Below are 26,680 nucleotides of genomic sequence, written 5' to 3' on the forward strand. Positions count from 1 at the left end.
AAAACAACATCGTAGCTAACAGCTAATTTGCGTTGCTTTACTATGCTAAATAACAAACTAACACAAAAAAAGGTACAAGCGAATTTGCGTGGCGGTTCGTGCGTAGAAGTAGCTCTACGGTGAACAGTGCTGACATCTAAAAAAAAGGGACGGTAGCAGCATCTGGTGGCTTCGTCAGAAGATTAAAAATCACCAAGTTCGAAAAACTAGATAGCGTCACCGTATACAGGGGTGAAGAAAGGTCAAATAAAGTATCTTTCCTGTACTTAATTTGCATATTGATGGCACAGAAAACTGTCAGGATAGTCACTGCTTTAACTGGTGACGCCATTGACGAACCAGCACACATATATTGGGCACTATTGAGCTAAACGTTAGACCATACAACCGCGAGGTCGTATTAGGGTATTTAAAACTGGATCCTATCTCCCCTTATGTTTGGGAGCCGTCTTAATCACTAATGATTGAAGAACGAAAAATCATGCAAAAAAAATACTTCTTATCGCTTAATTTGAAAATTTTTCAGGTTTTATACCATGTTTAGACAGACTGATTATTCGTCAAAAATTGAAGGTTCAGCAATAAATAAAAACCTAGGTAAAATCTTTCTGAAAGTACCCTTATAGAAAACCTGTCATCTGAAAAAGCAATGAAAGGTATACAAAAACCCAACTACTGACCTTCTGCTCAATGGTAAAGGAATAAAACAATGATGCTTTGTCCATAACATATAAAAACAACGAAACAATTTCAAATTGAAGATTAAAGAATAATTCCCCTATTGGTTAGCCTATGCTCAAAGGAGCTGTTCTTAAAAAGATATTGTAATATTTTTCTACCTCTTAGCCCATAGACTTTGGCCCTTGAAGCCCCAAGGAAAACCACCTTGTAAGAAAGTTTGCTCAGTCCAAAGACCAGCAGATAAAGTTCTCAAGGACAGAATTTAGCCTCAGCCTTGGAATTTACCACTGGCACTAAATTTTGATTGGAATGTTAATAAAGAAGTCTTATAAGCTAGCTGGTCACTCGGAAGGAGGGTTTAGACGCATGGTAAAGCCTCACTGATGACCATCTGTTCAAAGGCAGAAAAACAATGACATTTTCTCCAATGACAGATAAAAACAATGACACTTTGTCCTGTGACAAATAAAAACGATGTCGCTTTTTCGATGGTAATAAAAATCAATGGTCATTTCTTCAATGGCAAATAAAAATTTATTTATTTATGATTTTTATAATAATTTGTCCAATCACAAGAAAAGCATTTACAGTTTATCCAATGACAAGAAAAAACAATGAAAGTTATCTGATGACAAGAAAATAATGACGCTCATTCTGACTTCAGAAAAAAAAAATCAATAATACGTCGCTCTATGACAGTTTTGATAATAACAAAAAAAAAATCTATGGCAAAAAAAATGGATGGCCAAATTATTTTATAGTATATTGTCTGGAAACACGCACCCGTGATCTGTCTTCTGGCAAAAAATACGAAATTCCACATTTTCGTAGATAAGGGCTTGAAATTTTTGCTATATGGTTCTCTTATACGCTGAACACGATGTTGTGATTTTCGTTAAGATTATATGACTTTTAGGGGGTATTTCCCCCTATTTTCCAAAATAGGGCAAATTTTCTCAGGCTTGTAACTTTTGACGTTTTTAGAGTTTCGTTTAATATTGAGCCGGGTCGCTCCTTGCTACAGTTCGTTACCACGAACTGTTTGATACTGAAAATAGTTTGCATTTTGTAAAAGAAACATCTCAATAAAATAAAGACAGTTTTTAGAAAAGTGGGAAACAAAATATAAATTTACGTGTTGCTTAGTAAGATTTTCTATATTCGTTTTTTCGCAACTTGAGGGTTTCAGATATCCTTTTCAATAGTTCTGGTTGAATAGTTTTCAATAGATCTGGTTGATTGACGATGCAATTTTTTTTTTTTTTTATTACTTTAGTTTGCACACTAATTCACGAAGTTTTACTTCAACAAGAGATTTTATTCCAAGGCATATATTTTTGCTAAGAAATTGTCGTGGTTCACAGAACATTAGCCCCATCTTCTCTGATATTTTTCATACAGGAATAGAATTTAAATTTGGTTTTTGCGCGTTTAAATTATACCTATGTGTTTTAACACTGTTTTATTAGTAAATTACACAATCTGAGGCAAAAATGGCGTTGCCACAGTAAAAAACGTTTTTGTCTATCTTTGCCTTGCTCCAGTGCATGGAAGAGGTAGGTGTAAAACTTTAAGAGCGGACTGTTTCAATTAGAAAGAGAAAATAGTTATTTGCTTTAGCATTCCGAAGCTTTAGCGACAAATTTAACCTGCTTCAAATGCTTACTAAGCGAATCTTCAACAACCATGTGGCTGTGGTCGCCTTTTCCTTTCAGTCCGTACTTTGTATGAAGATTGGTGCAAAGGATGACACTGGCTAGACGATTGCACTTTTCAGTCTTGATCAATTTTAAGGTACTAGAAAGTCTTTCTACTAGAGAGTCTTTCTACTAGAGAGTATTTCTACTAGAGAGTCTTTCTACTACGACATTTGAAAATAGGAAACAGAAGAGAAATTTGACTACTCTAAAAATATTCTCGAACTTCTTACGTCCCGGTAGGCGATTTTACACGCGACATATTTCCAGAACAAAACTGGGTCAACAGTTGCAGAGTCCATCTCATCTCAGGATGGGGGGTCAAGCTAAAGCCAATTCTTTGAATATTTGCCTTATTCAACGAAGGAAGTTCAAAGAGTGAAGAAAGGTTGCAGGTTCTTAGCTTCTCCTGAAAGACCGAAAGACGGATTCACAAGCTCAACAAACTTATATATTTCACCTTCAAACTGGATTCTTTTCTGAATTTGTTTTACTGCTTCTCTGCAGAATTTTTTAGTCATACTCTTGACTTTTTTGCTGCTTTCTGCGCATTGAAGATCAGACAAGTTCGAAAGGCGGCTTCCAGCGTTCAAACCAAGATACACCTGGTCAAGCTTAAGATAATTGTCTTCGTTGACCACATTTACATCCTTGATGTTTTTTTTTTTTTTGTTCCAAAGGTATGAAGCAGCATTATATTCATTCAGAGTGTCTTCACTACAGATTCTTTTTTTTAACTTCAAAAATATGGGCGCCTCACACTGGAAAAGCGTATTCAATTCGTTGAATATTCCAAGAGCATATTTTACAAATTCTATTAGTATTCGCTGATAGGGATTCCTTAGCGTCAATAAAACCTAGTCGTTACCACCAATGGGCCTTTGACTGCTAAATCCGTCCAGTAAAGCATCAAGGCGTCTCATTATTCCAACAGGCCTCTTACAGTTTGTTGAAAACAAAGCAATCCTGCAGGATCAAGTGCCAAAAACTTTCTTTGACGAACTTTAAAATTTGGCGAATATTTGAATATGCTTGTATGTATGTATTCACTTGGCACTGTATCTAAAAGGGAAAGCTACAGTTTGACAAAGGTCCTCAAGTCATTTAGGCAACTTTTTGCAGGCATATTTAGTACACAAATGGGAAAGATGGCACAAGCACTTCAATGTCACAAGGCAAGGATACTTGGCTGTCATGAGCGGTCACAAATTATGGCAAAAGCTCATCGTAGTTATGTGTGTCTGCACAAAATCCAACCTAGTTTCGCAAGTCAACGGCTTTCTTTTCCCGTGCTTACAAATATTTGCTTAGTTTGTCAATTTCCCATCTGCAGTACTGTCTGGGCGAGAGACTATGTCAGGATTTTGTCTCTAAACCACCAACAGCAAAAGTTACAAATCGTGTCTGTTTATCAGACACGCCCTTGGTTTCCTCCACGATTATAGAAAAACAGCACTGTTCATAAACTGATCAAACTTCATAATTGATCAAAAAAGCCCGCTAGGTCTTCCCTGAAGTATGACCTAAGTGCCTGATGCACCACGTTTGTCACTTTGTTTTTGCCCAGAGAAAGCCTACTCGGTAGGGCTGACCCTGGTAATGACGTTGCTAACTTTGTGAGCTCCATATGCTGTGAAGCAAATCATGCTCCGCTAGTAAGCAATTTAAATCTCCGACAAACGATCTTTAACTGATTTGTACTGGGAAAGAATTCTTGCAGATAATATAGTTTGTGTTGAAATTTAGGCTTTCTTCCTAGCAAGGTGCGCTGACGTTATGGTATGCTTCCTCAAGGCCAGGGAAAAATCCTTTCTTGAACTTTCTCTAAAGGCCTAGAGTAAGAATACTGAGATTTTCTTTTAAAGGTTACAAGTCATGGAAAAATTTAGGGGAGAGGATCAAACCTGCTAACTCTCCCCTCCCCCCGCTTACTTACGGCCCCGGTCCTGTATATGAAATAAAAGAAAGTTTTGTACAGTTTATAGGAGTTCAAGCGCGTCCAGAGCGTGCCACTAAATAAAATTAATTCAAAAAATCAAGTTTTTTTCCGGGAAAGAAAGATCGAAGCTAAATTTTAAAAAGAACAAAAATTATAACCACAGCATATCTAATATATATCAACAAAACTAGCGTAAATAAAACAACTAGCTATATCTCTCAATGTGTGTTTGAATTATAGAAAACTAGCACTTTACTAAAAAAATAAGCCAAGTATAAAAAACAAGAATACTAATTTAGGGGCCAAAGTGATTACTTAGTCTCACAGTGACAAAATAACCTATAACGCTTTTCCTAGTCTAACACGAGCTGTAATATCAGTAACTTTCAGTATACAATTAAAAATACCTCAAAAACATAGGCATTAAAATAAATATTATCTTCAGAAGTGCATAGTCATTAAACAGCATACAAAGATAATGGATTTGTATATGAGGTAATGTCCTGGTCTCACCTATTACTAGAACTGAAAAAAAAACGGACAAATGGTTCAATCTTAAGTTTCAGCTATTGCTGCAAACAGGAACACAGAACAGAACACATAACAGACAGGAACACAGAACAGAACGCAGAACAGACAGGAACACAGAACAGAACACAGAACAGACAGGAACAAAGAACAGAAATACTAAAAAGTAGAACACCACAAAAGAAAATTATGATGCGCAGGCGATGAAGATGTGGCACATTATATCCTATTTTGAAGTCATTCATTTGTAGAAAATGATAGAAACTGAGTACATTTACCATTTCGTCGATCTGAGAGGAAACAAAAGGTCCCTGGGATTCCATATTTCACTATCTTAATGGCTCTTCAGCTGTTGACAATACATATTAACTGGCGATAATATGACACTAACTCTGGCATTTTTATCCTGATTGGCCTAATTAAGACGACTAGAAGTACATGCGATAATAAACAGGTTATGAAGCTAACCAAATTGCTTCCAGGTCGGCCCCCACAGAAGATTCTGCTCCAAATAACGCTTTTCAAAATAACTTATAACGCTTTTTCTAGTCTAACACGAGCTGTAATATCAGTAACTTTCAGTATACAATTAAAAATACCTAAAAAACATAGGCATTAAAATAAACATTACCTTCAGAAGTGCCGAGTCATTAAACAGCATTCAGAGATAATGGATTTGTAAATGAGGTAATGTCTTGGTCTCACCTAGTATTACTAGAACTGAAAAAAACGGACAAATGGTTCAATCTTAGGTTTCAGCTATTGCTGCAAACAGGAACACAGAACAGAACACAGAACAGACAGGAACACAGAACAGAACGCAGAACAGACAGGAACACAGAACAGAACACAGAACAGACAGGAACACAGAACAGAAATACTAAAAAGTAAAACACCACAAAAGAAAATGATGATGCGCACGCGATGAAGATGTGGCACATTATACCCTATTTTGAAGTTATTCATTTGTAGAAAATGATAAAAACTGAGTACATTTACCATTTTGTCGATCTGAGAGGAAACAAAAGGTCCCTGAGATTCAATATTTCACTATCTTAATGGCTCTTCAGCTGTTGACAATACACATAAACTGGCGATAATACGACACTAACTCTGGCAGTTTTATCCTGATTGGCCTAATTAAGACGCCTAGAAGTACATGCGATAATAAACAGGTTATGAAACTAATCAAATTGCTTCCAGGTCGGCCCCCACAGAAGATTCTGCTCCCAACAAAGATACTAATGCTGAAAACAATTACACCCTTCTATTCTCTAAAACATTATAGGATTACAATTTAGCGGAATCGAAACCAAAATAGTTGGCTCACACGAAACCTTAAGCGTCCGAAATAAGTAGAAAGTAAGTAGATGCTTCCAGAAGTAAGTAGAAAGTAAGTAGATGCCTCCAAAAACAAGTAGAAAGTAAGTTGATGCCTCCAAAAATAAGTAAAAACTAAGTAGATAAGTAAATTTAATATTTATAAGTAGAAATGTCTAAAAATAAGTATTTTACTTCCAAAGTAAGTAGAAGTGGAAACACTGATTGCTATTGCCACACGATAACTGATAACTATTGATCAGAGAGAACCGCTTAATCGCCAAAGCTACAAGCTCAAAATTTTGTTACAGTCACTTTTTGTTAGATATCTTTATTGACATTGTTCGTATACATCATTGCATTTTATTTAAGAAAGCAATATTAAATAGTGATTTGATTGCACTCAATACAACAAAAATTTGCTGTTAAGCTGCATATTTAGTCTAAATGATATAAAAACTTCAAATTGTAAAAACACAATAGTTAAAAAGAAAAACAAAGTTCAGATACCAGTATGCTAAATCTAGGAAAAAATGCGTGTCAGTGACAATGCAACAAAGTTTTGCTCCCTACAGTACTAAAGTGAGACTATTTACAACATGCAAGATTCATTTCATAAGGTATGTCTGCTCCGTAAGAGATTAGGTTCTAATGAATTCTAGGCTACTAACGTAACTGTAAAAGGTGTATTCTAATGAACATTTCAATGACAAGGATAGTTCCTATGGTCTTTCCATGTTAATGAAGATAAGGTTAATTTTTGGGCAAGGCTCTTTAACTCCTTTGTGTTTACAATATTTTCAACAAAATGTAAACACATTATTAAATAAGCATAGTAACCAAGGCTAACCACATTACGAGTAGTCAAGGCAAAAAATGGGAAGTTTCCCCAGTGAATTACACGGTAACCCAGTATTAAATCATGAAAATTTGTAAATAGAATTAAAAACTCAGCTCTACTCACTATTTTCTGCTGAATCTTTTAATCCTTTGGGAAAGTCGATGAACGGTTGAACTTGCTGTAACTGATGTACCTTCTCAGCCAATCTTGCCATTGCTCCATGGTAACTAGATTAAATTCAAACATGAAGCAATATTAGAACTTAAACACGGTCAAGGTAAAAGAAATATTACGATTGATGGCTTCGCCCTCACATAGCTTTAATTGTCTTGTAAGTGGCTAGTTACCAAAATTCTAAATAAAAGCTTCTTCGCTTTCCATTAAAAGTAAATGAACATAAACAAAAGAAGAGAAATACATAGTAGTTGAGAAACACTAGAACAAAAGGAGTATTGACTAGTTGTATTTACCTCTTTTTTGCTTTCTCAAAATTATTTGTTTTCGAAGTGTCAACTATAGAGATTGTCACAAATAAGCCAATGCATACTCCCACTAAAAGGGATATAACTGCTGAGCATAATGGTCTGCTCCCTAAAATATAAAATTCTCATTAAAAAAATATAAAAAGGGCAACTTCAAAATTAATTGCGCCGTAGCCCTAAAGGCCTCACGGTGCAATCACCGTGAGTGATTGCTCACGATGATTGCCGTGAATACTCATATAAGGCCTCAGCAGTAAGTTACCAATGATGAGCTCAGAATTCATTGATTTATCATCAACATCGCCGGGGTACAGAAGATAGTTCTGTAGGTGCTGATAAGGATTCAGTATTATTGATGTGCTGACTAATTATCATAGTTTTAATTTTAAAAAGCATGGAGTAATTCCTTGAAACAATGTTTCAATATTTTATATTCATATACATCTTTGTTCTATGTCATTGCATTGTATGTAATTTTTGTCAAGACCCTATTCTTCCCAGAAGTTTTCAGATGAAAGACAAAAAATTTTAAAGAGTATTTCTTTCCCCAAATTAATTTCAAAAAAATATTTCCCAAAAACAAATTATTTAAGTAAAAGTAAAGGTTCATTTTAAAAGTTAAAAGAAGCAGTAATAAATTCATGTGATAATTCCAACCTAAAACAACGAGAAATTAATGTGAGTGAATTGACGAAACCAAGAATGAGCAGAAATAAAAATGAATAATCACGTTATGCATATAGATAACAGATACTGATATGGAGTAACATGTGAATCCAAAAACAAGACAGCAATTAAACAATAATTCAAGTTAAATTTAAAATGAACCGAAATTACTACAACTAAGACAAGGACCTATTAAACCATTTGAAGGCAAGAGTACATTTCGCGATTTACTGAAAACCAATATAAAAACCAATGTTTTCTGAACAGTGTAGCCTTTGTTTTGCCGAAGCTTTATCGAAAGCAACACAATCTTGATGGAGTTCCTGTAATATTTTTATTAACAAAAAAAGAATATTTCTTAGAGTAATTAAATTTGTTGATTTCAATTTAAAGTTACTTCGACGCAACGCTATAGCGTTGCCACTAGTAAAAAGCCATAAGGCTTCATTGTTTTATTATTATTATTATTATTATTATTATTATTTTTGTCCCCAAGGCACATCATATGGAAGGGGTGGTCATACAAACTTCAGAAGGGGCTCATTCAATTGGAAATTAGAAGTTAGAGTGACCTTTTTAAGATTCAAAAGTGATTTGAGGGCAGCTGTTTAAACTTTGGGGAAGGCTCATTCGATTTTAAATTAAAAATTCTAGTTCTCTTTTTAAGAGTCAAAAGTGATCGCAGGGTGACCGGACTTTCCCCATGTCATTTTCCCCAAAATTGTCCAATTAAAATCTCAAGATATTAATTTTGTTCAAAATAGTCGGAAAGTCAAATAACTATGGTTTTTGGTTCGACAACCCCCCTCTCCCAAGCCCTAGGGACAAGGGCTGTAAGCTATACACGTTGCACATTGTTAACATATATGATTTTATGGAAGGGGTGGTCGTATAAACTTCGCAGACGATCTATTATATTGGAAATCAGAAGTTCTAGTACCCTTTTTAAGAGTCATATCTTTGACATAACGCCTTAAATTAGGTATCCTTTTTCTTAGACCAAACTCTCGTTCTATGACAAACAAATAAACTTTCTAATGGGATGATCCATTTATTTAGAATTTAAATAATAAACAGGTACAAAAGTAAGATGTTTTGATGAAATATACAGCGACCGTAATCAGTAGCAACACTCATAAGTATTTCTATTGATGACAGTCGCTGTATATCTGGTCGAAATATCTGGACTTCTGTAAATGTTTTTATCACTGCCTAAATAAATGGATTTATTTCCACTTGCACGTTTATTTGTTCTTTATAAGAGTCAAAAGTGATTGGAGTGTAACCAGCCCCGCTATTTTCCCCCAAATTCATACAATTTAAATTTTGAGATAGCCAATTTGTTCAAAATAGTCGACAGGGAAAAAAATTATGACTCCAAGGTTGAAAAATAATCCAAAGCCCCCGAGGGCAGGGGCCACAAGTTCTGCAAATTAACAATTGTTAACAAATAAGGGTTTTGTAGAAGGGATGGTCGTCTAAACGATGAACAGGGCTATTTCGATACGATATTGAAAGTTGTAGTTCCTTTTATAAGACTAAAAAATGGTATAAGAACAATCAGTCCCCCCACACTCTTTTTTCTAAATGCGTCCAATCAAGATTTTAAGCTATTAATTTTGCTCAAATAGTCCAGTGCTTGAATAACTATGATTCTGGGTTTGAACCCCCCCCCCCCCAAGCCCAAGGGGAAAGAGCTGCAAGTTATAAAATATGTTCATTGTTATCATATACGGTTTTCATAGAACGGATGGTCGTATAAAATTTGGAAGAGGGTAATTCAATTGGAATCAAAATTTCTAGTTCCCATTTTAAGACGCACAAGAGATTGGAAGGTAACCAGCCCTCCTCCCTGTACCCTTTTTCAGTCTGATCAAAATTTTGAGCTAACGGTTTTGTTCAAAATAGTCAGAAGTGCAAATAACTATTCTACCTAGGTTAACACCCTCCGCCCCCGGGAAAGGGGTTTTATGTTATGTAATTTTCTTAATGTTAACATATAAGGTGGGCAATTGTTATGCATATATTGTTGTTGAATATGATTTTAAAAACATTCGGAGGGCAACAAGTCCCTCTTCCATTTTCGTTTTGCTGCTCTCCCTCCAAGGATATCTGATCAAAACTTTGGTATAGCCATTTTGTTTCAAAAAGTCAAATAGCTATGCCTCCGAGAATGACTTAACCCCTGCACCCCCTAAGGCAAGGTGGGAGAAACTTCAAACGTAAAAAGAAATATCACTTCGACGCTTTGATATTATGATGAAACTTGAATGTTTAAAAAAAACTTTGATGCTGAAATGGGGAATGTTGAAAAACTTGAACTTTGGCCGTCGAAAACGAACAGAAATGAATAAAAGAGACTTTCCAAAAAAGAAGTTTTCTAAGAAAAGTAAAATGCGTTATTAAGCTTAAGATCAGCAGAAATAAATTCGTACGATAAGTAAAACCCAAAACGACCAGAAACTACTATTCGAGAATAAATGAAACCCAAAAAGAACGGAAATTAAATAAACAAGCATAGCAAACAAACATACAACAGATACTAATTAAATGATTAAATAAATCTTAAAAAAGAGTAAAATTTAAATTTAATTTTGAATTCAAGCATAAAACGAATAAAAATTACTAGAAACAGCCTTGCAGCCTGGTTTGGCTGCTGCCTGCTTCCCCATCTCCTAACTGTAAAAGTATGAAGTCGACTGCGTCATTTGCACTTTACTAAAAATGAATTACATTACAAATATATTCCTTTATTCTGAAAATTTGGAATTACTGAGCTTTCACCAATTAATATCGTTATATGTCAAGTTTTCAGTTTAATTTTCCAATTTCTTTCAAAGAACTGTTCAAAATATATAGTTTTCACCAAAGGCAAATGACGCAGAAGGCTTTGGGCTCTTAAAGAATTTTTATAGAAATTTATTTCTGCTGGTCTTAAGTTTAACATTATTCCTTAATTTTCATTGAAACACTTCTTTTTCGGAAAGCTTATTTTATTAATCAAATAGTTCGTGGGAACAAACTGTAGTGATGCGGCTCAATAGTAATCGAAACTCTAAAAAGTGGAATTTTGATATCATTAGATTGATCAAAAGAATTGGCTCATTGTGTGATTCCAAATATATAAAATTCATTAAATGTATTATTACCCCATCAAAAGATATGAGCCTGAAAAAATTTGCCCGCATTTCAAAAAAGAGGTATACACCCTCTAAAAGTCAAATAATCTTAATGAATATTATACCATGAGACTCAGTATACCAGAGAACCATACTGTAGAGGTTTCAAGCTTCTTTCTATACCAATGAGGAATTTTATATTGTGTTGGTGAAAGAAAGATCAAGGATCCGTTTTTATTTGTTTATTTTTTATTTTTTGTTCTTTTTTCCCAGGGACGATCGTATTAACTAATGGTCTTTGAAGATCGACAGAGGGCTCATTTGACAAGAAGTTGAAATTTTTAGTTTTCTTTTTAAGTGACCAAAAAGATTGGAGGGCATCTAGCCTCCTACATGATTATCTGAAGAACCTGTCTTTGTTAAGGCTGATTATGGTGATTCTCAACCAGTGCTGTTTTTCTTCTATGCCAAGAAATCACGATTAACCGCCAAAATCTGAGCGATTTTGAGGTAGGATCTTTTAGAATTTTAGAGTGAGATTTTACAAGAAAGGGGCTATTCCTCGGTAGGAGTTTTCGATGGGAAAGAAACTTTGTGGGGGAACTTTCCAGCAGAAACTTTACACCAGGATAAGGGATTTCCTGGCATTTGTCTGAAAGGCCGTCATAAATTAAAATAAAAAAATCCACTGGAAGTAAGGAGCAACATTAAAACTTGAAACTAACAAAAATTATTCCTTATATGAGGGGGACTGCCTCCCCCATAAATAAAAAGAAATATCATGGCTGTGTCACTACCATGCGGTGCATCATGAATGTTCCAGCACTGTTTTAAAAGTAGAGCTGTGACAAAAAGTCAAACTTTAGCGTAAAGAGCGAGGGATTGACGAGGGGGCATCCCCTTTCATATACTGAAGAATTTCCGCTCGTTTTAAGTTTTGATATTGCTTCCTTCAGTTGAACAAAACTTGTTTTTTATTTGATATCTTAAAAGGACTATTTTCTATTTAATTAGAAAATTTGCGTTTGATTCTATGTCTTACAAACATATAAAAAATTGACTATTAAATTAAACTTCTAAAATTCCCATCGAAAATTTTTGCGGCAATCTGTTTAGTTTGTCGAAGCAATATTTTGGATTGACAAATCAAATAAGACAATAAAATCAATGCATTGACAAATACATTGGAAAGAGACGCGGTGTAGAGGAATTAAACATAAAAGCAAGTTTTTTCAACTGAAAGTAAGGAGCAACATTAACACTTAAAACGAACAGAAATTATTACGTATGTGGTGAGTTCAACCCCTCTTCAATACCTCGCTCTTTACGCTAAAGTTCGAATTTTGTTCCAACATTAATTGGTTAATTGACCAGACTTTTCCGAAAAGAAGGAAAACATTTCTAGAAATTTCTAACAGTATCCTGGAAATAAAAGAAATAAAGATGTTTTTTTTACCATATGTTCCAGGGCTAAGTGAAAAACTTAAAAGAAGTTTACAAAATAACGGTTAAAAGGTAGCTTTAAGAGGTAGTAGTACTTAGGCTATTGTTTTAAATTCTGGAAAGGATCGAACTTCCGTAGAGCAACAAAGTGGGGCTTATAAAATCCCATGTACTTGTAGATGCTCTTATGTGGGACGTACTAACCAGAATTTAAAAATGACATTGCTACAACATCTTAATTCCATTTCATCGTCCTTAAAGCAAAATTCCAAACCTGAAGATTTCACGTCAGCTGTATCGGAATATATTTATAATTATCCAAATCATTTTATTTTGTTTGAGAATGTTTCTTTCAGTTCTAGGGACCAAGGTTTAAAGCAAATTTTCAGAGAAACAAACAAATTAAAAAAAAAATTATCCAAGAATAATTCCATAAACAGAGATACAGGTGAATTTGGATTTGATTCAGTTTATGATAATTTACTGAGATTAAATAAAGTAAATCTCATTTCACCTAAGAGCTTTGTAAACATATCCGAGCTTCTAACGTATCTGGGACAGCTAGATTTTTGAAACCGTTCCTGGACCCCCTAAGACACTTTCCCTCTAAATAAAAATATTCGCTCTACTTTGCCGAGGCAATCCTTGAAATATCAAGGCAATCAGGAAAATAGTCTCTTTTTGGTTGAAAATTTAATGGGGCATCGTGCCTCAGAACTTAAATCTTTCTTGAAGATGAGGATTTGGCAGGAGCTTAGGGTGTAAATTTTCAGGTTGTTCTGAAAAAATTATCCCCTTGCCCTTTTTTTCTTATGGAAAATTGTTTATTGTTTTTTTGGGGGGGGAGAGATGGTGGTGTACTTAAGTTTTCCTTGATACTGGATTTTCAAATTTTAGCGACCCAGCCTTTCCAGCCTCACTTTTTGAGTGGTCATACCCCATTCTTAATTTGTTGGTACAAGAGGGAGCATTTGGTCCAGGAGCTGTTCAAAGAAAAATGTTTCTTGCTATTTTTTAGTCCATTTTGGGCAACCAATATTTTTTTTCTTTTTTTTTTTTTTTTAATTGAAGATCTCTTGGCTCAAAGACTTAAATATGTAAAGTTTGGGTTGAACAAGACATAAGGCCTTCGGCCCTTGTTTAACTCCATTTTTTGAGTTAGATTCCCCTTGCCTCAAGGATTTACGATTGACAGTCTCGCAAGGGTCTCAGGCAGCAAAGTTTTTTGGCTCATTTCAGGGCTGTGTTTACACCGTTGTCCCACCCAAAAAACAAATTTTGAAAGTTTCAAGCCAATTGCTAAAGGAGTTTTTTTAGAATATCCCTTAGGCTATGTGGTATGGGGGCCGGAGTCCCTAATAAAAAATGTTAATTTTTTGGAGAAGAAATTTTAATTTATTTTGAGGATTGGGGTTCACCTGACCCAAAAGCTTAAGGATGTATGTTTCAAGCCATTCAATAAAAAACTATTTAGCTATCTTCGGGGTTGAAATTTGTGGGTGTCCTTTCCTTCAAACAATTATATTTTATATATTAAGCTCCTCTTTGTCCGAGGACTTTCTGCTGCAAGTTTCCAATCGATAAGTCACAAAGTATTTTTTCTAGTCGTTTCTAGACGATATAACACCCTCCTACCTCCCAAAACAAAATTCGTAATCTCTTTGGTCTCAGGAATAATCCCTGAATTTTTTGAACCTCTGGCACACCCAATATTAATCATACCCCTTTTCCCACCATGAAACCTATTTGTTAGCAATAGGCAATTTGCATTATTTACGGCCATTATCCCAGGGACATTTGGACCACCTCATCTACGGAGGCATGTCTATGGGACCTATTAGTAGTTCCAAGGAAAATGGATATCTCAAAATTATGGTTGGATGTCAAGGAAGGTCTTGGGAAAGGGTGGTAAAAAGGGGAAAGGTGGACTTGCTGCCTTACAATCACCTCTGACTCTTAGAAGGGGCATTTGGGCTTTCGATTTCCAATTTGTGGAGCTCCCTTTTAAGTTTCTACGACCACCCTTTGCATATAAAATGGCCGAGAAAAAAAAACAAAAAAAAAAAACAAAGAATAAATTGATGGCGCATAGTTGTTTACTATAGTGAAACAAAGATATGGAAAAAAAATAATCAAGCCTCAGGAAAGTTGCAACAGAATTTTTTTTCCACCAAAATGATCAGAAAAATCAGCTTAATCACACAAGAAAATTACCCTGAATCCCCTTGCACAAACATCCCAAATTTGCACTTGAAGGATGAAAATGAGGGGGAAAAATCGATGTATGTGTTTATAAATATTTTGGAGTTTAAATAGTCATTTTCCATCAAATCAAGCATGACGACTCCAAATCTGAATTCATATGTTTGTTTTTCCGTACCCTAATGCCCATTTCCTCCCTTAAAGGGGGAGGGAAGGTGGGTACAACTCGATGTTAAGAGGTTGCAGGATTTTTTAGTCTTTTCCTATGGAATCAATTGTGAGAAATTCGGAAGTGAAGTTAAAAATTTGATATTTTGTGGTCAAGTACCCCATCTTACCTAAAGCAGCTGTGAAAGTTGACCTATATGAACTAGTTATTTTAGTCATTTGTCGGCTGATTCACCATTTCCTATCAAGCTAGGAATGGTGCCTTAGAATATGAGTCTCGAACAGTTTAATTTCCAACCGGCATTCCAGACTCCCCCTCCACCTCCAGTTTGCGATTTCCATTTTTTAGTACGATTCTCTTAAAGAAAATGGTGAAAAATAAAATCTCTTATTTTCGTATCAATAGCCTACGATAATTATTATTATTTCAACACTCTTGTTTCGATTCACTAATGAAAGTAAAAAAGTTTGGTTTGAAGCTTGTTAACAATCTTTCGTTGTACTTTAACTTTTGATCAAACAGTTCGTGGTAACGAACTGTAGTAAGGAGCGACCCGGCTCAATAGTAATCAAAACTCTAAAAGATGGAATTTTGATACCAATAGCTACATCAAAAGAATTGCATTTTAACGCTGATTTTAAATATATAAGTTTCATCAAGTTTAGTCTTACCCATCAAAAGTTACGAGCCTGAGAAAATTGGCGTTATTTTAGAAAATAGGGGGAAACACCCCCATAGAGGGAATCAGATTCAGCGGATCAGAGAACCCTACTGTAGAAGTTTCAAGCTCCTATCTACAAAAAATGTGGAATTTTGTATTTTTTGCCAGAAGGCAGATCACGGATGCGTGTTTATTTGTTTGTTTTTTTTTCCAGGGGTGATCGTATCGACCCAGTTGTCCTAGAATGTTGCGAGAGGGTTCATTCTAACGGAAATGAAAAGTTCTAGTGCCCTTTTTAAGTGACCAAAAAATTGGAGGGCACCTAGGCTCCCTCCCACGCTAATTATTTTCCCAAAGTCAACGGATCAAAATTCTGAGATAGCCATTTTGTTCAACGTAGTCGAAAAATATAACTATGTCCTTGGGGACGAGTTACTCCCCCACAATCCCCGTGGGAGGGGCTACAAGTTACAAACTTTTATCAGTGCTTACATATAGTAGTGGTTATTGGGAAGTGTGCAGGCGTTTTCAGTAGGATTTTTTGGTTGGGAAATTACTTCGTATATGAAAGGGACTGCCTCCTCACCAATGCCCCGCTCTTTACGCTAAAGTTTCTTACTGTTTTAAAAAGAAGAGTTGGAAGAGAGAGAGTCAAAATTTAGCGTAAAGAGCGGGGTGTTGGTGAGGAAGCAGCCCCTTTCGTATACGAAGTAATTTCTGTTCGTTTTAAGTTTTAATTTTGCTCCTTACTTTCAGTTAAAAAAACTTGTTTTTTTTTATTTAATAACCAGTTAGAGACAAGGCTCTAACGTTGCCTATTAGTGGAGGAAAAATACGGTTTGACCTTGGGTAAATTGCAATATTATTTGTTTTTTATACCAAAATGTTCAGAAAAACCAGCTTAATCACCCCAAAAAATCTCCCTGAATCTCCCTTGCACAACTACCCAAAACCTTTCTTGAAGGGGAAAATAAGGAGGGAAAAATGGATTTCCTATTTGAACGTATTTTTGGGTTTATGGCTAACTCAGGACTTTTGGAAATCCTAAGTCAAGTATACGCGAATAGTACTGGGCGTAGTATGTTACAAGGCAAAGCTGTTTCTCCTGCTGTGCGACGCCATGGTCTGTTTGAGCTAGCCCTTGATGCGAACCTTTTATCATCAGAACTAAATAGCAGAGCATTTGATGGTAATGACAAGCTACCACAACCCCTTGAAAAGGCAAAACAGGCGTACGAGTCTATCCTTGAAGGAGATACCATCAACAAGGCGTAGGTTTCGGAAGCAGCAGTGCTTATCTCTGAAATAGTTCAAAGTGCAAAACTACGATTATCCGAGTCTAGAACTACCTGCCTTAGGTTTTGGTATTTGGAACAACTCAGAATCCTGATAAAGAACCTGAAAGCTGAGCGAAGTGGCAACCTTGAGCTTTATCTGAAGTCGTTGTTGGAAATGCTTCCTTACTTTGCTGCTTCCGACCGCAATCTTTACACGAAGTCTACTTCGTGCAGTCGATGTTTCAGTTGAGAAAAGACAACCCATAGCAGTGCATAATGTTACAGAAGTATCTGTTCATCTGAAGAACTGGCAACTACTGGGTGGTACTTTCTCCTGATTTGGTGATCGAACAGACGTTAATGAGAAGCATGAAAACGAATGACGGTCTGACGAAAGGTACAGGCGTGACTGAATTGCAGTGGACAATTTGGATATCTGCTATGCCCACTTTGGTTCTCGTTAACGAAAGCATGCAGAACCTGACTAGCCTCGCGAAGTTGGCTATTGAAAATCACGCAGAAGTGATGTGTTCGAGGAGAGCTAGAGATCTGGCGGACGTTGAAAAGATAGTTCCATAAATTGAGCCCCTAGAACCCTTCAGGCAGGATCACAGCTGTTGAACGTGGCTACTGGTGTCAGAGCTTCGTCATCTGTAACCGCAGACGATGCCAAATCTGTGGAGAAATGTTTTTCAAGGATATGGAAGCAAAAGACATTGACAAATATATTTTCAGGAGAAGGAAGAATGCTGTAACTATGGCTGAGAAGTCATCCTTGGTGATAGACTGAGAAAGAGTAATGGTCGGCCAAACTCTAATCTTCCAACCTCTAGCCACAGTGGCTAGCACCAGCGAATCTGACTTGAACGAGGTTGTGTCTTTCGAGCTCCATAGTTTTTCGCCATCGCTCTTTAATTCGTTCAAGTTGATGAGAATAGCCGACAAAGCCTCTGTAACACATATACTAATGCAAATTGAGGGGATCGATGGCCCAGTGACATTGCCAACCTCCCAGAAAATTTGACGGTAGCTGGATAGTCCACAAAATTCCATGAACTCCCAGATCCACATACTCCAAGGAGACAAGATCTTACGTAGATTAAGTCACAAGACATTTGGGTCAGGCAGCGGTAGTTTTTGACTGTTACGCTGATACACCGATGACTAAAAATTGCACGAAGCTGAAGAGTTTGTTGAATCCAAATCCAAAAGGCTTGTCGAATTTTGTCGTATCCAACGATTGAATTCTCTCCTAACATAAGGATCGTCAAAAGTAAGGAGGAATTTCTAAGAAATTCCAAGAATAAACAACGCTTCATCGACCTACTTAATGAGAGGCTGGTGAACTCAGGATGCGAAGTTCTAAATGCTCAGGATGATGCCAATGTCTTAGTTGTACAAACTGCAGTCAGTTCCGCTGAAACTTCATCGACCACTTTGATTGGGAATGATACCGACATATTGGTCTTTCTACTGTACCATGCCAAGCTTGATGCATGTGATATCTTTACGCAGATAGACACACATAGAAATAACCAACGAATTTACGACATAAAAGGATCAAGAGCAAACTAGGAACCGAAGCAGCAGAAGATCTACTCGTTTGCCACGCAATATCTGGCTACAACACAACATCTTGACTTCATGGCGTAGAAAAACAAGCAGTCGTTTCCTTGTTACTTTAAGATAAAATTTTTGAAGATGCTTGCAAGATCTTAATGACACCAGGATCCAACCACCAGGAGATCGCCGAAGCAGGAGAGAAAGCTTTGCTCCGCATCTATAAAAGGAAAAGGAATGAGAAGACCCTGAAGGATTCCCGGGTGCGAGCATTTACAATGAGTGTTGCAAGAACAAATGCTTTCGTTCAGGCAGAGTGGCTTTCGCCAAGTTTGGCTGCCGCAAAGTACCACTTTTCAGATGCTCTGTGCAAATAATGAAGTAGCAAAACTCGTCCAGTTCGCTGAAACCCAAAGAGTGGGGTTTGGTGCCTCTCTTCGTCACGGAATATTTATCTTACTATACTGACAGATGCTTCACCAGTACCGGTGAACTTGCTGAAGATGATGCGGTGCCAGTGCACCAGCGGGTGCGAGTCACTCAGATGCAGCTGCTTTTCGTAACGGTTTACCTGCGGAGAGTGTAAAGGGGCGCTATGCACTTCCACTGCAGCAAGACAGGATGAGGAAGATAGCGAAGACGATCAGGAAGAAGAATTAGCTTTAGGTTGAGCTTTAAAATTGAAATGTTTTTTTGATTAATTTACCCGAGTTCTAAAACGTTCATTTTTATAACTGATTGATCTGAAGTTTCTATCTAGCAACCCCTCATATTACAGGCCCTTTAGAGGTGGAAATGAGGTAAAGAGAAAAAAGAAAAACTGCTTTTGATCTCAGATTTGGCTATACGGTACTTCATTTGGTATAAAATGACCCTTTAGCCGCAGGAATCCGGCAAATAATAATCAGCGCACTTTAACCCCCCTCCCCCGTTTCAGGAAGGTGAAAATCGATTCTAAAGTACGAAAAACGTGATTTTTGACGTCAGATTTGGATTCGTCATGCTTGATTTGGTAGAAAATGACCACTTAAACCCAAAAATACATCCAAATAGAAAATCCAATTTCCCCCTTATTTTCCTCCTTTAAGGAGAGTTTTGGGCAGTTCTAAATGGCGGATTCGAGGGTATTTTTATGCGATTAAGCTGATTATTCTGAATATTTTGGTGTAAAAAAATTATGTTGCAATTTTCCTGAGGTAAAACCGTATTTTTCCTCCACTAATAGGCAACGGCAGAGCCTTGTCTCTAACGGGTTATCAAAAGTTGAAGTACAAGGAAGGATTGTTAACAAGCTTTAAACCAAACTTTGTTACTTCATTAGCGAACCAAAACAAGATTGTTAAAAAATAATAATAATTATCGTGTTAAAAATAATAATAATTATCATAGGCTATTGATATAAAAATAAAAGATTTTATTTTTTACCATTTTCTTTAAATAATTAAAATTTCTGTTAAATTATTTTGTAAGGAAATCACAATTATCATTTGGCCATACTTTTTTTTTCTTTCATTTAGCAAAGCATTAAGCAAACTTTAGCGCAAAGAGTAACTGGTTGAGGAAGTATTCTCCCTTCTTATAGTAGGAGACCGTTTGTTTTTTAGGTTTTAATGTTGCTGTTTACTATCAATAATCAAACAAAAACATATTTTTTCCAAGAAATGACGTTGAAACCTGAAGCAAACGTCCTGTTTTTTACGCTGAAGTTGAACTTTTTGTGACAGTTTTTAATATTTTTGAAAGCTAAAATCTCTACTAATAAATACCGTGTCCCGTAAAAGAAGTTGGATAACCGTTCGCATTATAATATATTCAACTTTATCTTCGATTCAACCATGTACATATTCTTCCAAATGATGGGAGATCAGAGGTTATATCCATATTTAGCTTAAAATCTGAGGCATTTCTAATGAAAAGTTAAAGATTATGGTTATAGTATTGCCTTTTTAAGACCTTTAGCCCCCCCACCATGGAAATTACAGATTGAAACCTATGTTGAACGGTTCTCAGACATGTTGAATTTCACGGCAAAGTTTTTTCCACTCCTTTCAGTTTCCAAAGAGGTGTACAATCCCTTCTTCTAAAATTCTGTGCATTTTTATGCTAATAGCTTTTGACTGGCAATGGAAAGCAAGGGTACGAGAATGCCTTGCTTCTAAACGTGGACTGACAAAAAGTTCTTGAAACTCCAAAGGCTCAAACAGGACCGATTTCTCAGAAAAGAAAACTGGCAATTTATGACATGACAATCTAAGACTTAACAACAAGAGATGAGTACTGTCACTTGTGGGACTAGACGACTGGAATGCGATGTGGAGATGAAGCTGCACTCATTGGATTTTGACATATTTGTCAAACATTAGGAACCCAGAATTTTATCTGGGCTACAGACTGCTATGGTGGGCAGTTTTAGAGCCCGTTTGTAATAGGTATGCACTTGTATACTCTTCTATTTGTACCCCATCTTGATGATATTAGTCACGTGTTTCTCGAAAACGGGCACACACAACAAGAAGGTACCAAAATGCACTACTGCATAGAAAGGGCCAGCAAAAACATCCCAATTTACAGCATCAAGGGGTGTAGAACAATATACCGCGTGGGCAAGGCCTATCCCAGACAGAATGACGTTGAAGTGATGAACGACCTCGAATACTTTATTGACTTTCACGAAATTGATAAACTCATTGTTTCAAACAGAAATAAAGGTGGCAGCTCAAGCGGTGGTACAGAAACTGTGAAATGGAACTCCATTAAAAGGCTACAGCGTATGGATGTCATGCCAAAGAGCTACAGGACGCCAATACCATTGTCAAAAGACAAATTCAAGAATCTCAGGGACCTGTACCAAACTCTGGTTAACCCAAAAGCTTATCACAAATTTTACATATCTTTGCCTCATACCAGCAACATTCGAGATGCCCTTGATAAATCTGACATCGAAAAAGACGATGAAAATATGAATAATATTTGTTTTTTACCTTTCTTACATATTTGAAGTTGAATGAAGTTGAATAGTAAAAGCTGTAAAAGTATTTAGGCTACATTTTTGGTTTTCATCCTAAGTTTTAACTGCAGAATAGCCTATCAGGTAAGATTTGTCGTAAATGTACTTATAGCATCGAATAATCCACCCAAATATTACCGCTTGTGAATTGTTTTAGATTTTTCTGGTCACTTTTATAATATGTGGAAGCTTCCTTAACATCGTTTTCCTTCAAAATTATGATTTTGTCAGCTAGCTAAAACCGCAACGAATTGTATGTTGAATTTCTAATGAAGTTGGCACAAACTTCTTCTTCTTCCAATTACAAAAGAAATGTTGTTGAATTTAGAGTTATGTACTTGATAGGTCGCATATCCCCATATATACAATGTAACACCTTAAGTTACGTATTTTCTTCTAAGACGACACTGCCTTTCCATGACGAATAAATAAGAGTTTAATTGGGAATAAGTCCCGTATTATGCAGTGAAATTAGAAAAAAAATATGGATATTCCGACCACTGTAAAGACATTGAATGAACTCTCTTTGACAGATCTAGTATACGAACCGGAAACTATTTGTGACCCGAAAGTAATTATTTTGTTCTGTATAAATACATTTGTTTTGATTGTAATACATTGGTTCTTCTGCTGATGACCACTGCGGTAAAATATCCAGATTTTTGTAACAGTTTTTACTGTCTAATAAAAGACCTTATCCCTATTTGAACGTTTATTTGTCCGTCATAGAAAGGCAGAGTGGTCTTAGAAAAAAACGAAATTTAAGGTATTAATTCGAAAATATGGTGAGAAACTAAATTTTTTTAACTTAGTTTCAACTGTGTCTGAGGCCTGAGTAACAATTCTTGCGTTCACTCTAATCGTTAAACTCTATATTTAGAAATCGATATTACTATTTCTTAAATATTGAGCTAAATGTTGAACTCGTTAATAAAATTGTTTCACCGAAAATTTTCGGTTCAACCCCATTTAACTGAACCCCCGTTCAGTTGAGCCTCCGTGCAACTCCACCCTATGTAACTAAAGCCTCGTTCAAAGATAGAACAAGAATATACGTCCGGTTTAACTGAGCACTCGTTCAGTTGAGCCCCCGTGCAACTCAACTCTATTTAACTAAAGCCTCGTTCAAAGATAAAACAAGAAGACACGTCCGGGTTTCAAGTACTTTTTCGGAATCCCTAACAACCCCTATAATTTGTTATTAATTTTAGTGTTGATGTGCAAATAAATAACATCTATGCTTACTTACTTACTTAGACTTAGGTCCTCTCACGCCTGAGGGCGGATAAGGCAGCAACAGTGGTTCGCCACGACAACCTGTCCTGAGCCCTCGACCAAAGCTGCTCCATCGAAGATCCCGCCAACTTTGCCTCCTTCTCTAACATCCTTCCAATGGTCATTTTGGGTCTCCCTGACTTGCGCAGGCCAGGGGGTGTCCAATACCATATGTCATGAGGCAGCTTTCCATCACCCAGTCGCATCATCTGCCCCCAATACATCCATCGTTGCTTTCTAATGACATCAAGGATAGGGGTATGATTGTCATGCTATAGGCAGTTATTATCGAATACCCGTAGTCGTTTTCCTTGTTGCGCAGTGATACTCCAAGTTTCACAACCATATGTAAGGACGGAGAGGACATTGCTATTATAAATTCTGAGCTTTAGCTTCTGGGAATATTTGTTATTTCTCCAAACATTTCTAAGAAAATTGAAGGCAGAGCCAGCCAATGCTATTCGGCACAAAATTTCTCTTTCAGGATTGGCATCTTGCGTAAGAATGCTGCCGAGATATTTTAACTCTCTCACTACTTCAATTTCTTCACTGTTAACCAAGATTCCCCCAGCTAAGTCAGGAATGACCGTATTTGACATTGATTTAGTCTTGTTAGCGTTTATGGAGAGTCTGAACAGCATTTGCCACACGCCCAAGTTCATTTATATTGTGTTGTATAGCTTCTGATTCGTGAGCGAAGAGTGCAATATCGTCCCCAAAAACACCATCATGAGTGCTCTTGGTGGGTTTAATAAACCCACAACAACTATTACTACTAAGATAATATCGAAGATCACGCGGCATGACGATTAATAACAGTTCGATTCATCGTATCTACTAAAAGGGATAATTAGGGATAAATCGTATCTAATAAAAGGATTAACCCCTATTTGAACTGTCATTTTTATTAGGCACACTACTATTGAGATTAATTTATTAAGGTAAAACTTTCAGAGAATGTTGAGAGGGATGTCAAGGGGGATTTTGAAGTAACCGATTAATTATCATGCTTTCAATCTTAATTTATTATTTCAAAACCTAGATTAAAAGAAAGTAAGAAGGCTCAAACCAAAATTACAGAAAAAGTTGTTTTTTTCTCTAGTTTAAAACAGATGTAGAATTGTCTTGGTAGAATTTCCTTAGCCTTTGAATAAGCTACAGGAAAATGAAAGGCATTAGCTTGAAAAGACCTTCCAAGGGATATTTTAGTCTCGAAATTCATTCGCTGAAGTTTCATTGGCATATTCTAAATAAACAACTTTCCGAGATCTAAAATGCCTCTAAATAGGGTATTGCCAAAATCTTCAGATTTCTATCGCCCCATACTCAAAATCCATCCTTCCTGCATACATACCATGCTTTTATTTTATAAATTATTTTATTTATTATTATATTTTTTATTGTTATATTATTTATATTTACTTTATTTTCCCAGTAAAATATAGCCATTTATCTTTTTCTCAACTTGGATTCAATTAGCTTTAAAACACAAACAGGAATTAATTTCAACATAACTTCCCGAAAAATAGTTTTTGAAAGAAAAGTATAAGGTTAAATCAAACACTTCATGGTAACGAACTGCAAGTAAGTAGAGACTCAACTCGATTGTAACCGAAACTCTAAAAAATAAAATTTCGATATCACTAGGTACATCAAAGGAATTGGCATTTTATGATGATTCCAAATATAGATGATTCGTTTAGTTTAGTATTACCAGTCAAAAGCTAAGAGCCTGATAAAATTTGTCTGGTTTTCAAAAAATAGGACAACGCTCCCAAAAAGTCAATGAACGGAAACTAAAAGTTCTAATTCCCTTTTTAAGTGAAAAATGCAATAACTATAGCTTTGAGGATAACATAACTCTCCATAGCCCTAGGAAAAACGGCTGTAAGTTATGAAATTTGTCCAATTTTTACGCATAGTATTTGTTATTGGGAAGGATAGAGATCTTCTTTTTTGGGGGGGATTTTTTACTGGAGCACCCCGGGAAGAATTTTCCTTGGGAAAGGAAGTTTCTGGAGCTGAACGTTCCAGAGAAAACTTTAAGCAGGAGGAATTTGCCAGAATTCCTATACGAAGTTCTTTTTATTTGACTTACTTCCTTTTTATCGACTTAATTTTACATTTACAGATGTTTGGGGAAAATTTCAGTGGAGTTTTTTCTGGAGGATTTTTTCGTTGAGGAGGAGAGATTTTCCGCGGCAGAAATTCCTAAAAGGAGAATATTCTGAGGGAAAAATTCACCATGGGGGAACTTTTCATTGAAGCAACTTTCCTCGGGGAGAAGGAGATTTCCGGGAAAAATTATCCAGGGAGAGAGATTTCTGGCATAATCCGAAAAACGATGAGAAATTAAAATCTTTTTGTCATATTAAAGTATTCTAAGGAGAGTATTTCAGGTGGAATCACCCACAAGAAATTTTCCCGGGGGTAATTTTCAGCGTGGATAGAATTGTCTGGGGCAATTTTCTGGGATTGTGTGTTTTACATGGGAGAAAATTTTCAGGGAGGGGAGGCAGATATCCTGGTAATATTTGAAAAACGATCAGAAACTAAACAAAAAAATAACGAAAAACGAACAAGTTTTTTCAACTGAAAGAAAAGAGCAACATTAAAACTTAAAGCGAGCAGAGATTATTCCATATATGAGGAGGCTGTCCCCTTCTCAATACCTCATTCCTTACGCTAAAATTTGTTTTTTTGTCCTAATTCCTTAAGAACAAACCGTGAAATACAATGGCCCGTTAATTAGAATAAGTAACTTTTTAAAAACTAGTAGGAAACTAGTTGAGTGGGGGTTGAGGAGGGGTCAATCCCCCTGATATACGAAATAATTTTGGTTTGTTTTAAGTTTTAAAGTTACTCCTTACTTTAAGTTGAAAGACGGTGCTTTTTTTTTAGTTGAAACTTACGACGAGCAGAAATGAAGTCCTATAGTAATTCAAGCTTAAAAGGATTAGAATTTATTATTATTGCATAGAAAATATAAAATTACTTTTAATTAGAATACTGAGTGCCGAATTGCTGAGGGAATTAAAATCAATATGTATTAAACATTCAGTTATTATTATTAGTTCTTACCATTCATCTCGAGGATTATAGTGATTTTTTCCTCTTATTTTTCGTTGATGTTTTGAAAATTACAGAATAGACTTTATAGGGTTTATGGTTAGTGGGAAGGAGCAGTAGCCAGACTCCTGTTTGCAGAAATTTTGTTTGTTTTAAGTTTGCATTGAGTATCTATTTTAGTTTTTACTCGTTTTAGGACTTCATTTTTCATCTACATTAGTATCTGTTATCTTTGTGTTTAATGTGATTATTGATTTTAGGCTTTTTTTGTTTTGGGCTTCGTTTATTCTTTGATTTGAATTGTTATCGAACTTTATTTCCGGGTTTCTACAGTTTCAATATGGTTCTTTACTTCTGTTTGGAAAACTTCTTTGTCAAGTTTCAAATTTAACCAAAAGTAAGAGCTAGTGTATTCTGGGAATCAGAACGAAAAAGGAGAGGAGAATGAGAGGCATGGGTATTAAAATTTCATGCGCATTACAAGCAGAAGTACAGTTCAAGGCCACCAATCTCGTAGTTTTGGACTGGGACTTACAGAAGAAGAAATAGCAGGCATACATTTGTTTTTATACGGCTGTAATTGTTGTACGTATAGCAGGGCCATATCCCAAATTTTTATTTTCAGGGGGTGTTTTACACAAGGAATTTTTTCTGGGGTAGGGGGCTACACAAAAACCTTAGAAAATACATAAAAAAATTTTATATCCATCTTTGTTAAGTTTTTACGAGTCAGACAAACATTTT

General features: G+C 36.0%; 1 protein-coding gene across 5 annotated transcripts in view; it reads right to left on the bottom strand.

The window, feature by feature from the left end:
- Window positions 1-26,680, bottom strand: part of LOC136037163 (glycoprotein-N-acetylgalactosamine 3-beta-galactosyltransferase 1-like) — a 110,628-nt gene that overhangs the window by 67,832 nt on the left and 16,116 nt on the right. For 4 of the 5 annotated variants that reach the window (XM_065719700.1, XM_065719698.1, XM_065719702.1 and 1 more), the window contains exons 2-3: window positions 7,477-7,597; window positions 7,130-7,233 (exon numbers count right to left, since the gene is read on the bottom strand). In XM_065719700.1, coding sequence (XP_065575772.1) covers window positions 7,130-7,233; window positions 7,477-7,597 — 225 coding nt within the window. The remainder of the gene's footprint in view (window positions 1-7,129; window positions 7,234-7,476; window positions 7,598-26,680) is intronic. The other variant, XM_065719703.1, reaches the window with a different exon arrangement.

This window comes from Artemia franciscana, chromosome 16, assembly GCF_032884065.1.
Source record: "Artemia franciscana chromosome 16, ASM3288406v1, whole genome shotgun sequence".
Lineage (NCBI taxonomy): Eukaryota > Metazoa > Arthropoda > Branchiopoda > Anostraca > Artemiidae > Artemia > Artemia franciscana.